This window comes from Rhea americana, unplaced genomic scaffold (genome assembly GCF_003343005.1).
Source record: "Rhea americana isolate MKP2758 unplaced genomic scaffold, rheAme1 scaffold_53, whole genome shotgun sequence".
In the NCBI taxonomy this organism is placed as follows: domain Eukaryota; kingdom Metazoa; phylum Chordata; class Aves; order Rheiformes; family Rheidae; genus Rhea; species Rhea americana.
The window spans coordinates 3331834-3345860 of NW_028186679.1; the positions used below are offsets into that span (position 1 = coordinate 3331834).

At 36.1% G+C, this 14027-nt stretch overlaps 1 protein-coding gene across 1 annotated transcript in view; it reads left to right on the plus strand.

The window, feature by feature from the left end:
• PIP4K2A (phosphatidylinositol-5-phosphate 4-kinase type 2 alpha) overlaps window positions 1-14027 on the plus strand; it is a 52636-nt gene that overhangs the window by 15140 nt on the left and 23469 nt on the right. The window contains exon 4 of the mRNA XM_085318344.1: window positions 3777-3929. Within this exon, the coding sequence (XP_085174470.1) occupies window positions 3777-3929 (153 nt within the window). The remainder of the gene's footprint in view (window positions 1-3776; window positions 3930-14027) is intronic.

The window sequence follows — 14027 nt, forward strand, 5'->3', positions numbered from 1 at the left end:
AAACATTTAATGTTTAACAGCCAATCTTAAACTCTAATTTTTACTGAAGTCAGAGTATTGCAGAGAGGGCATTTGGGTCACCCGTGAATGAATTCTGCTTAGCATACAGTTGATTTTTTTTCCTAATTAATTATATATATGATAAAATGTTAGTTGTATGAATTCTTATTAAGCTCGATATAGATAACTTATGCTTATATGTTAGCAGCATATTTAGGATGATAGCTGTATTTGCAAATTAGCTGCTGTTATAGCTAGTAATCARCCAGAATTCATTTCCATTAGAAAAACAACTATTGCTGGAAAAAGCAAGAATCAGTGAAAAATCAGTACATTATCAAGATTTTTCTCTTGTTTTTTTTTTCAATATGACTAACTTTATTAATTTCTATTTAAATCTGGCTAGTTTCTTTCTTAATRTAGCCTGAAATGTAATGAAAGAAGCATGGTAAAAGGAGTATTAGTTGATTCTTATTTTAACAACTGCCATACTTTTTAAGTCAGAATTTTTTATTGCTTATGCTGTCCATGCTTTTAAATACATCAAGTATCATGCTCCAACATGAAAATTTAAAATATTAAGAATTTGTGTTAATGTATATTGGTTTTGACACGTTGCTACATAAACATACCTACATACTAGATACTCTTTTTTAATCATGGAATGAAAGCTGCTTATGCCTGCAGGAGCATAAGCGTTTGGAAGGTTTGAAGAAAAATTGGTTGTTTTTGTCCTTTTATGGCTGCAAAATTACTGACTTGAGTTTCAGCAATAGGACACTCCAGAGAAGAAGCATCTCCTAGATGTCGTACCTTAGTTAAGACACTATTTGCACTATTGATCTCCAGAGAGAGACATGTTTGGAAGCAGCATGTTTCTCCTTGTAATGAAACTATTCTGAMGTTTTTTTTCTCCTCTGTACTGAGTTATGACAAGTCTTTTGGTGAAGGATGTTAATGTGTGTTACCTTAATGCTGCCTTTGGTCCTCTATATCATCTTTGCTTTTTTGTTCCTTCTGAAGAGGCCTTGTTCTGACTCTAGAAGCCAGAGAGTTTCTACAAAGAACAGTTTCTAAGACTAACTCTGTAATTCAATTTTCAACTACTGACAACAAGTGTAACATTAAGAGGATTTGATTCATTTATGATACATGCTCTCTTGAGTAGACTACATCAGTATATAAACGTTTTGGTAGCGGAGGATGGGAAATGAACTTTAAGATGGAACATTTGAAAACAGGTATAAAATGGAAAATAGAAACCTGCAGTAATGTTTAAATTTCCATAGCTTTCATGGTTTTCAATACCATATGAAGTCATGCTGTATCAGGTTTTGAAAACTTTGGAGGAGGTAGGCTGGGACTGGAAAGGGTGGTTGTCACCGTTATTAGGCCCTATTAGGAATCTCATCTGTTAAAAAAAAAAAAAAAAAAAAAAAAAAAAAAAAGCCATTGCGAGGAAGGAACCAAGTCTTCAGTGTATGTCCCGAAACCTCTGTTTCCATGAGTCTAAAAGAACTGGTTATTCACAAGCACTAGGGGAACAGCTACATCCTCCCTTTCTGTAGTGAATTGAGAGGATAGTGAAAAAAGACATCACTTTTAGTCATGGACATTAATAATGTCTCTGGTTCTTTGAGCCTCGCCATAAAAAGGGAGMAGTGTGCAGAGATTTGTTTCTCTTACATGAATGTCATAATTAAGCTTTCCATTCCAGTAAAAACTTGTAAAGTTGCGTACATTTAGTTAATGTATTCCTGTTTTCCCTGCTGATCCTGAGTGTTTCAGTTGAACCAAGAAACCTTGTGGGAAAATGTTGGGGGTTTGGGTTTTTTTTTGTTTGTTTGTTTTTTTACCTAATCTTAAACTAATTTAAGAAAGCATCCCACAGTTTTGATAGGATGTAAATGTGCTAAAGGCCTGTTGAGGCCAATGGGATTATTGTATACAATTAAAAAGTATGGGCAGTCTGACATATGGTCATGTAGTTGTATACGTTCAAGTGACTTCTTTAATGCAAGCTCTATGGTTGGCCTTGTTTCTCAGTTGAGGTTATTACTTAATAATAAATGACTGCTRCAGTAACCTTCCAACACTGAAGTTGAACAGGTTCCTTGAATCTGCGTATTCAACTCTTGTTTAAGTTTGCAGAACTTGTGTTGGTCTTCTATGATCACATTTCAGATTCCTGCATTGCTGAGAATGAAAATATAAGTACCTCTTCCTTCCTCGGTGATTCAGTTGGTCCATAAAAGTGATCTGCTTCCCTGATTATTTTGATGTTTAGTTTATGAATATTAACTTTAAAAAGAAATGTTATAATCATTATAGTGTATGTCRTATATAGTGGATATAACAACTGTAACTGTATTTTCAAAGCTGATCAGTTGTAGATCATTTTCTACATAGAGTAATTGTGCATTTAATTTGGAGTAGCAAAAATAATAATCTACTTAAAAAAAAAAACAAACCCCTTCTCTTATAAATAAGATAAAGCTCCTACAAAAGTAAACTTTGGTGGCTCTGGTACCAGGCTGTGGTAGACTGAGTCTCTATGTAATCCCTTTCTGAAAATATCCTCATTCTTTCAGTGTGAATCTGTCRTATGACTTTGTTCACAGTATCACAAGAATACGTCATATTCCGTTGCTGCTGGAATTCAACTATTGCTATTTAGGAATCTGCAAATTTAAGTTGCAAGTTTTACATCTACATACACAATCTTATTTAAAACTTATTTCYGTGAAAATGGCCTTTCTTTTTGTGGCACAGACATTATGCTATGCGAGTGAGGAAGGGGGGGGGTAATATTTTAATTTAACAGTAGATGTTTGTGCAGTATGGCACAGTGAGAAATGACAATAGGAGTTGGATTCTTCTGTTACCAGTAGTGATATATTAAAAGGATACTGCAAGTGTATTCAAGATTGTAGAAGTGTTATAGTCCCTAACTATATTCCAGCAGGCCATATTTAACCTGATTAATCTTTCCAGAGTATGGTCCGTTTTTATGCAAGTGCACATGGGAAAATATAAGAGCACTTGTATTTTATCATGGCTGTGTTACTGCTGTTTTATTTTTTTAAAAAAGAAAAGTATGTTTTTCAAATATGTAACAAATGGCATAAACTCGTATGTAGTAATGAAAGATTTTACAGTCAAAAGCAAGTTGTTATATTTTGTCTAATTTACTTTTAACTGATTTTAATTATAAATTTTTTTTCTAAATACTGATTATTTTCTGTAAGATGCAGAAGGTTTCTTCTGCTACTGTTGAAGCACAAGCAGCCCCAAGTTCCTGTCCAAAAATGGCCACTAGTCCACAGCAGTTTCTCTCCCAGCTACCACATAGTCATTAACTAATCTGCCCCTCTTGAGCTTGCGGGAAGGTAGTTGGGTCTCTTTTACAAAAGGAGGAACTGTACAGGGATAGGTTAGATACTTGACCTATTCCAATGATTTGGTACTAGAACTCAAAATCTAACTCTGTGTCTTGTGCTGTGTACCAGATCACAGTGGCTTGAGAAAAACCCTGTTYTGTTGTAAAATGATACTGCTAATGTATCCTGTATGTATAATTATTGGGGTGTAATAGGGTGGGTTTTTTGAGGGGGAAGTGTGACTACATTGTTTCTCGTGAAAGGCTGATAACATGTATACAACAAAGTGCAGTAAACTCTGAGTGATTTTTAAATTACTGGTCAATACCTTGTTTTTTGTCTGACTTGATGTCTTTTTCTTTTCTCTCTCTTTTTTTTTTTTTGACTAATTGACAGAATTCCTTGACAAGAAGTGCACCTCTTGCCAATGATTCCCAAGCACGCAGTGGTGCCCGCTTTCATACATCTTATGACAAAAGATATATCATCAAAACTATAACAAGTGAAGATGTAGCAGAAATGCACAACATACTGAAGAAATACCATCAGGTAATTACTATCAGAGTACGGGATCTCCTCTTAAATATCATAAAGCAAGGGCAGGAGGGGAAAAATACGTTTGTGAGAGATAAATGAAGTGAAAGTGTTTTCAAATGCATACTATATCAGCTGCAGAAATGTTGGGTTGCTGGTGGGGTGCCAATCTTTTTTTAGAATGTTAAAAAGTTAATAATTATGGCAAAAGGGTCACTTCAGATTTTTTTTCATTTTTACTAGCAATTTATTGTGCAGCTACAATTCACAAGAATGCACTTTCCTAAATATCTAAAGCAAAATGATATGTCTACATGATACAGAGTTACTGATTTAGAGTCTATAAGCTTTTTAGCTTATTAAGAAGCTCTTTTTTCAGTTAGTGTATGCCCACGCTTGACMATACTTTATTCTAGCCTAGCATGGAGATGTCTGTGTGCATCTATCTGTATGGTGCAGATGAACCCTTGCTGGTCCAGTCACTGAATGTTCTGTGCATTGCACTAACAACAGATTGCAGATGGTAAATGTTGTCTTGTATAAGAAATGAAAAATTGGGTATAACTTGCATAAAATACTTGCTAATAAATGGACAGGTTTTGTCAATGTGAATTCACRTTAAAATACATTAAAGTCCAGAATGAACAGTAGAAATCCCTCAAATTAATATTGATAATTGTTACAATGTGCCAGCGTATATGTTGTGAGGATGGCACAGTTGTGGGGGTGAGGGGAGAAAGGCAGACACTTTAGAAATACCAGAAGCCTTAATAAAAATCAGTGTGAATTTTCTTAGCCTCAAACCTGTTTGAATAAGCCATCAAGGTGCATACACCTGTAAAGCCTCTAAAAACTAGCTAAAACATGATTCCTAAAAGGATGTTTTCTTCCTCCCTTCCAAACTCTACTCACTTCTGTTGGCTAGGATTTCAAGTAAAGACTTTAGGAAATTCAAGCAATTTAAAATGCAGCTTCTCCATTTTTTGCAGGTTTAGGGTTTTTGTTTTGTTTGTTTGTTTTGTCTTGAAAAGTCTGATAGTTTTCTTCTGACAGTTTCAACCAATACAATAGGAGTCTCAAACCTTTTGTAAAGCCCACTTTAAARCCTTCTTTGGAGGAGGAAGGGAGGCTAAGTCATGATTCGTGGGTGCTTGGGATTGACCCTTTTGCCAGCCATCTTTGTGAAGCTTTCTGCTGTCTCCCTCTCTTCTCCTCTTGTGTTCAAGAGAGATCTGTGATTTCTGATCAAGTCCAGAGTAGCTTGTGAAGCCTTCAGTGAGTTAGATATGAACTCTGGTCTGTTTCTGCATGTTATTCTTCTGTTTAATTAAAAAGTAAGACTTAACATGTTTATATTTTAATGTAGATAAGTAATGTCACTGTCAGAAGTGTTTATAGTACCATCTTTTAACTGCAGTTTTACTGAAAAGAAATTTTAAACCATTATCTAATTTTAATTCTGAAGTTGTTATTTTATCAGAATTTCCAAGCATAGTATTTTAGCTTTGGTCTTAGAAGTTTTGATCTGTGAAGCACTGTAGCAAAATTAGAGGTTTAGTTCATTTCTTATTTAACATCAGAAGATAGTATTAATGATTCAGATTTTGAGATTTTTAAGCTAGTGGAAAAGTCATATGGGTTTTCAAAATGGTTGTCTGCTTTCAAGAGTGTCACTGAAGACAATGCTGACATGAATGAACTTCTAAATCACTGTTAGAATATTTTTCACTAATGCTTTGAAAGTGTCAGGATTCATAATAGGTTAGCTTACAAGTAACAATATTTCGCAAGTTACCTGTACCAGGCATCTGATTTCACTTTAAAGCAGCAAAATATCACTGTAAGAATGGAAGTATGCATTTCCTTAATACTAAGTATCTTATAATCTGTGACGTTATTACGTTAGTATCTTAAATAACTTGAGTCAGATAACTTTTAGTGATGCCTCCAAAACATTCATAAACATACAGCATGGGGTTTTTTTGTCTAATAACTTCAGAGCGCTTTACAAAGCATTATAAATGCTGAAAAACTCAAATACAGAGACAGTTCAATAATTGGACTTTTAATTAAATGAATTTATTTCAGTGTCTTTAATAACGTACTCTTAAAGGAACATAATAATTAAAGAAAATCTAAATTAAATCTCGTTAACCCTAGTGACATGGCTGATATCAGGTCCTGTAATTTATTACTGGAAATTGAATGCCTATCATTATTAGGTGCAGCAGCTCTTCGTTTCATTTTTCTAGATGTTTTTCAGATGAGTAAAGCTTATCTTAGTCTGCATGACAGYGTCTAGGGAACCCATTGGCCTGGTGTGAAGGATGTGGGCTATTCTGTTCCGACTAGAATTGATGCCAGAGGAYGGTCCAAGACCTGTTTATCAATATRTATGTAACTTTATGGTCCTRCTGGATGGTTAGTTGAGGTAGTACAAGACATTTCAGATACTGCACTGGTTGTTCTGCGGGCGTCTTTGTCAATAAAGCACTTTCTCTTGWGTTCAGTTCTATTTTGGTGTACTCTCTTCTGCCAGTAGAGTAAATATCAAGTTCCCTATGTTGACTTACATACTTGCTATGCAATGTCTTCCTTATATAATTGTTACTACAGTTGAAGAGGATAAACTACTAACACACAGAAGTACCACCAAGACGGGATTTCTTAGGAAAAAGACTGCTCGGTAGCAGAAGAAAAGGTTATTTTATCAGTAACTGGAGCTTCTGGAGACGGATGGTTCACAAACCTATCCAATACTTGCCATCCTTTCTCTCTTCATCTGTCTGAAAGTGTAGTAGCATGTGTGTTCTTTGAAGCTGTGAGGAACTGAACTTATGGTTATACAAACAAAAGGAGCAGGAACAGTACATAGCATATAAACACTTGAAGATCTAAAAGTATCAAGTCTAGAGTACCTGCTTTCTAATTACCCAAAGTTACAGTGGATATGTGCACTATACAGTTAGAGAAATCAGGTTACTTGCAGGAAATAAAATGACTAGTAACTTGCTAGGAGGGAAAATAAAGGAAGTTAGTTTGCCTGAGTTAATAGCTTTCATCTTTCTGGATAGAGTTCTCTTGTGTGGCACTTTCTCAAAATTAATCAAGTTAGATGTCCCAATTCACTGTAATGTAACTACTATTTAAAATAAAGAACCTCATATAAGGTAATAGAAAATAAAGGAAAACATAGGCTACATATTAAACATCTGTGAATAACTAAAACTGAATCAGACTTGAAGGAGTATCAGGAGAAGTTACTATAGAAACAGCATGTAAATACATATAGTAATTCCATATTAGAACTGTAGAATTGTAAATAGTACTCCTGACACTTGCAGATTATAGTTGCTATCCAAAATCGTAAATTGTATTCATCCTTTCACCCTGTCTGAAGTGATAGTTTTTTTCTTTTTTTAGTGGCAGTCAAGCCTACAGCCTCAAACAGATGGCGAACACTTCAGTCTAAACACTGAAGCTTTCTGTCAAATCATCAGATGAGTCTGATGCTTTTCAAACAGAGCAAAAACACTAAAGCTCATAATTTTCTCTTGCAAAGTTCAAAAAAAAATCTAAGCCTACCACTGGTGACCTAAACAACTAAGGGAAATAGATGCTGCCCAGTCTGTGTCTCTCCATATTTGAAGTTGCAAAGCATGTTGTCCTTTATGCCTAGACTATGAAGTCCTTAYTGCGTGGATCGACTTTTTATATACGTTTGAAACAAAATGACCCAGATCATGAACAAGCTAGGTTTCTAGGTGCTGTGGTAAATACAAACATATATGACATAACAAATTTTAATGCTGTGAATTTCTCTGCTAGGCAGTTTTTAACTGCTACAGTATTTTCTGAAACAGTATAAAATGAAATAATATGAAATGCTGCTTTTAGTCCCATTTTGTTGATAACTTGCCACTGTTTTGGATTCCTTACATTATTAGTATACTATGAGTTAATAGTAGAACTCTGCTAGCTATTCTTCGGTCATTTTCAGCTGAATACCACTTACTTGTCAGTCACATTAAAACTCTTGCAATATGCTCAAATCAGCCTTTGAAATATTGGAAAAGTCATTGTGCTTTTGCTTACCTACCTACTTTCAGAAGCAGTTTGATATTTAAAAAATTATTAATTAATCAAACATGTTAATGTTATTAATCATAGACCTTTTGCTATTGTATATTTAAATAGTAGTCAAGGACAAAATCAAATGTTCATTTCAAATGCCTCCAGATCTGGTGCTGTATTGTTTAAAACTTAGGCTCCTGACTCCAGGAGGATGGATCAGTAAACTGGGGTTAAGCCCACAGCTCCCTTTGGTGATGTTAAAGGAAAGTTCATGTCCTGGGAAGGTCTGTCCAAAAAGCCCTGGGGCTGGGCAGACAGAGCTCCTAGAAATGGTGAGTGGTAGGTTTGGTGGTGGGTTTAGGGAAGCTGATCTCTTGCCTTCCCTTGAAATTGGGGTAGAAGGGAGCAACAACAAACATCTTCATGTCCTTGATGTCTTGTGGGAAAAGTTTTTCTTCTGAGGAGAGGTAACTAACTCAGCAAAACTTACCTCTTTAAAAACATTCATGGTAAAGGTTCCCTCTGTGGTAAAGGACACAGATCCTGGATAGTTCCTCTAATGACTGGAGATGCATTCAGCATCTTCAAGTGATTCAAATACATATCTCCATTTTCTACAGTGTTATCTCAAGGCTAAAGAATTTATGGAGGCTTTTCTACCATGCTTTCTGCCCTGGTTGCACTCTAAACTGGATCATTTTGATAATTTGCATATCATTCCTGCTTTGGGTAGTAGGAGTGAAGATAAGAACGTAGCTCATCAGTCAGGCATCTCAGTGGTGAGGCAAGTGAGGAGAGCTGCTCTCCATGCGTAGGGATGGAGGCATCTTCAAGGTTGTGCAGTTGCTGTGGCCTGGAGAACATACATATTGCTTTCCTGGCTTGAGTTTGAAAGCAAAGTCCTGTTGTAAGTGCCAGAGCAAGTGCTTTGGTTCATTCCCTTATTCGAGTAAAAATACATTGAAAAAGAGATTATTCTCCTCTTTTAGGACTCAGCACTAGACTTAACACAGCTTTTTGAAGGATGTGTAACTTAATGTCATGTTTTTGTCACTGACATAAATACCTGGGAGAAAAATGTGAACAGCTGTTTTGATTAGTAAGTTATTAACATGCAGATTTGGGTTTGGTTCTTGAGTAACTGGAAGAAACACTGCAGTAACTTTAGGCCATTTCAAAAACTAAAATACTAGTACTAGTTTGGAAAAATACACCTCTTAATGCTAGAAGTTGTATTAGTAACTTATATTATCTTCATGTATTATGTTAGATATATGTTCCCCATACAGCATTTTACACAGTCTTTACACAGTCTTTTTTTTTTTTTTTTTTTTTTTTAAGAAAAAGAAATACATGTATTAAGGAGCACAGTAACAGAATGTTCCGAAATTACTGAAGCGTGTGTGCAGTCTCCTTTGCACACAAAGAGTAATGGTCTTCAGCCTGAACACATATTTTAGAGACAGAGTGTACAGGTTAAAATGTTGCTCTGCGAGGTCCTCTTTTATGATTTGTGCCTTACTAGCATTTCAYCATCTAAGTAAGGAACAGGTAATACCCTGCTTCTTCCTAAAAGAAACTTTTTATTTTTATGTACTTTCAGGCTACATTTATGTGTCTCCCATGGGTGTATAGTCCTGTGGAAAAAGTTAATCTAGTAACTTACTTGAAACGAGAATACACTATGCAGATATTAGTGTAAATTAGATATTTTGTAAACTAAAAATATGATTTTCAAGGGCAGAAACCAGTGTCAGTTGAATAAAATTCTGTAGGTGAATGTTCTACTTTCTGAACCAAGGCACCCTGTCCTTCCCATTGAGTAAAACTTGCTTTAAATATTAAATTATTGTAAATTGATGTAAAAGTGGAATCTTCTCTTTGAGATTAGGTCAAGGGCTGGATCAAAATTAAAAGAAAAAGCAGCAACTTGAGATTTTGCACGCCTTTTTTCTTTTTCATTGAAATGGGCTTCAAAGGGAATGTATTATTCCTCAGTGCTGACACCCAGGAGATTTTAGTGCTTGTAAGGAAAAGAAATTGGGAAGCCATTTCAAAGCAAGTGCATGAGAGGGACTTGGTATACAAGCTTTCCCGTGCGGACCTGCTCCCAAGTATCGGTACCCTTCAGGCTTTGTATAGGTAGCTGTCGCTGTTGACTGCGTGTTCCCTTCCTTACCCAGGTAATTGTGCACAGAGCTGGTACCTCCTGCGCTGCCGGCTTGTCTCTATGGCGACGGGCAGCGGGGAGAAACTGCCCGCCTAGCAGGGGCGGCAAGCGGGGCCAGCTGCAAAATGCAATGAAAAGAAATGGAGAAGAATAGAATGAGCTAAAAAGGAACATGACCGCAGAAAGGAGAAAACAAAAGCAGAAAGAATAGGACGTTGGCTTCTGGAGCAGAAAAATGGGGAAGAAACGGGCAGACAATGAAAGGGAAAAAGCAGAGACAAAAAGAGGAGAAAAAGGGGGAAACTGCACTAAGAGCACGGTTCAGGGCTGCTCAGAAATCAAGGAATAACACAAGGTTATTGAATGGGATGTAGTAAAAAAGGTTAACACCATAAGTAGGGGGGAAACCATTACTGGAGGCTGAAAGCAATTTTATCACAAAAGTGGTGACAACATGAACCGGAGGAGATTGCAAAAACGAAAGTAAGGAAGTCAAGGGATTTGCACAGCGATAGGCTGGCATCAGGCCAGAAGGCTGCTAAAGGAAAGCAGCATTAAAGTTTGTGTACATCCTCCCTCCATGTCATTACTGCATGGGGTAGGTTTATATTGTTGGGTTGTTTTTGTTTGTTTGTTTTCTTGTGACTTACATCTGTATATACCATGGAAGGAAGGGGAAAGATAGGTAAAGCAATATAATGTGTTACTATTTAAATGCAAATGTGCATGAAGAAGCATGCATCCAGTGTGTCTGTGCCCCTGATTCTGTTTATGTCCTAGTACAGTAAGAGCTGAAGATTTAAGGGAGATTTGCAAAGACAGTTGAGGAAAGTCCTTTAGCCAGCTCTTCTTGTGAGTCAAGGGGCTGCATAAAATGTGGCCTTCTGCCCTGTGCTAAAGCAACTATCCTATAAAACTACTTTGCTATAGAAACAGAAAAAAAAATAAAGTAAGAATATATGCGATCTCATCTGAACAGTATATGTTCCACCTAAGTCCATAGGGCCACTATTTTCTGTAGGTCAGGTGCTGCTGAAAACAGGAAACTAGTTAGCATGGGATATAGATGGAATTCAGCTTGCACACATGGGTCTTACCACCATGGACTGAGATTGTTACTGAAAAAAAAGTGTTGAAAAATGTCATAGAAAGGTGTGAAATTTCATGCTTGAGTATTTAACAACACAAAATGATAGAAGGAACTTGGCTGCATTAGCTCTGTTGAGGCCTGGACTTCAACAGCAGGTATTTTTTAATATATTTATAGAAATATGTAAAATATTTTATGTTTTATATAGGTATAAGTAAAATATTAATGCTGTGCAGAGCACTTTCAGAAGAAATTAACAAGCCCAGTGACTCATTTGATGGTAGCAGCATCAAGTGTTATGATCTGCAGCCTAGATAATTGCACATGGTGGTCACATTTGGATTATGCTGAAGTCAAACGAGCATTGGCCCAAGTCTGAAACAACATGAAATGTCAGGCTGTGAATCATAGGGCTTGTATCTTAAAACCTGAAATTTTTTTGAACACTTCCTTAAAATAAACTACTTTATCTTACATGACTTTCTAGAATAAATCAATTTTATATGCCTTGAAAATCTACATCTAATGCTGTTTTATCAATATAGTTTTATGTTTTTTAATTCAGCTAATTAATTCTGTTAGTAAGTCACATGTACCAAAAAGATAATTTGCTGTGAAATTACTAGGGCTTGAGAAAATGACAGTAATCCTGACTGAATGTAGATGAACACATTATTCTGAAACTTGACAAAATTCTTTGGACAACTACTCAATCTCCTTTTTAGGGAGCGATTCCACCGGCAAACATATGCACACACAGCACATTGGAGGATACAGTTACAAGCAAGAGGATATGAAAGTTGAGCCCAAAAAAGTAGCAACAACCCCATGTCCTTGCAATGTCAAAAATGCTTTTAAATAATTGTATCCTATGAGATTTAATTTCTTTAATGAAAGTGTCCTAATGACTTTATAGACTTGTCATTTAAGCATTTGATTAGTCAAGCGCAGTGTTGCCCTAATCATGTTTAAGAAAATCTTGACAATAATATTTTGAAGAGGTAACAGAGGGAATATTTTATGTATTTCCTAATTAACATAGGTATAACTCAGGATTTAACCTTCACTAGTGTCAAACTTATTCCRCAGATTATCTTTAAGGGGAGGAGCAATGGGAGGAACAGGAGAATTTTACAATCTGTTTTTCGAAAAAGAGCCAAAAATAGTTTTATTTGCCCATATAGTTATAAGCACTATGCTTTCTTTTAGTCTTCCTCGTAGCTTGGTAGCATTACCATGAGGAAGTAAAAGGCTGGAATTTTTTTTAAATGTAAAATGAAATGGGAGAAATACTGTTTTTGTTAAGGAATTTTGAAGCTGTATTTCTACAAAAGCTACTGAGAATTTAAGGTCATAAAGAATTTCTTATTAATTGTCACCTTAAGCATGGGGTTCAAGAAAGCTCAGAAAATTGAATATTTGAAAGCTTATGTGCTGCACAGCTGATCAAACGTGTCAACATGCTGATGATACTTTATTTTGTTAATGTTAATATTGTCCTTGTGCAGTGCAGAAAAATCAAAATTGTTTGTCTGAATTAACAAGGAAAATGATAGGGTGTTTATAACACTCTTTTAAAAAACATGAATTTTGTTTCTGCATATAAGGACTTGTAAATGTGATAGCTTACGTATTATAGATATATTTAGCAAGGCTGCTTGATAGAATTGTTGTAATGTTCTTTTTAGAAAGAATTAACATAAAGGAGTGAAGGTCTTTTCTTTCACTGAAATTTAGCAGTCTTGTTAAGCATGTACCGGCTTATTTTCTAGGCTCACTTTTATTCCAGCTGTGAGTGGGAAACTTCAGGAAAACATTCCTAAAAAGCACCTTGAGGTGACTAAATTGCTACTTCATTTATATCAAGATGGACAAATTGAAACTCTGCCAGCCACAGTCACCAGTGCAAGTCCTGCTGGACTCCCACCCAAACAGATGACACGTTTTGCCTCCTCTGTGATGCAGATATGGGGGATTGATAGTTTCAAAGGTAGGAAGCTCTAGACCAACCTTGTAGATTCTGAAAGCAAGTGGCATTCCTCCTTCTTCCCCTTGTCTCCCCATCAGGAGAAGAAATGCTATCATGGAAAACACTGGAATCTTTTTATTTTTATTTTTTTTAATGCCAATGGCATAAGTCTCCACAGTCAGCACCAAGCAGGAAATAACTGTTGCAGTATATCATCTATTTGGAGAAGGCCTCTTACAGAAGTCTGCAATGGCATGGCCAAGTCCCTTTTTATCAAATGGAGAGCTGTACTAACAATGCTTCTCATGACCCCTGTTCCATGCTAGTAATACTGCCTTGTTTGCGAAATACTAAAATGCAACAGCAGCGTTAGCAAATGGCTAACCATAATTTATAAATAGGATTTAAGCCATTCTTAGGAATTGCCTTTTTTTTTTCTTATTGCATAATACAATAGTTTGAAGGGGGGGGAGTTGCCTTCTGATGACCAAAACATTTTTTTTAATGTAATTACAGTGAGTATGTTAAACATGTTCTGTGTTAATGCCATTGCTCTTTTACAGATGGGGACACTCAGGACCAGAAAGGTTAAAATCACAGAGTTAGCAACAGCTGGGGTTGAGGAGATGATTTAAGTGTCAAGTCTATGCCCTAGCAACGGAGAGGAGAGGTCACTGGGCAAGTAAGGGATTGGTCTGGTAGGCAAGACACCTAGGCTCCATTCCTTCATGTAGCCCAAACTCGGTGTAATTCTGAGTAAACACTTAAGCTTCTGAATCTCCATTCCCATCTGGAAAAAGGGAATAATAG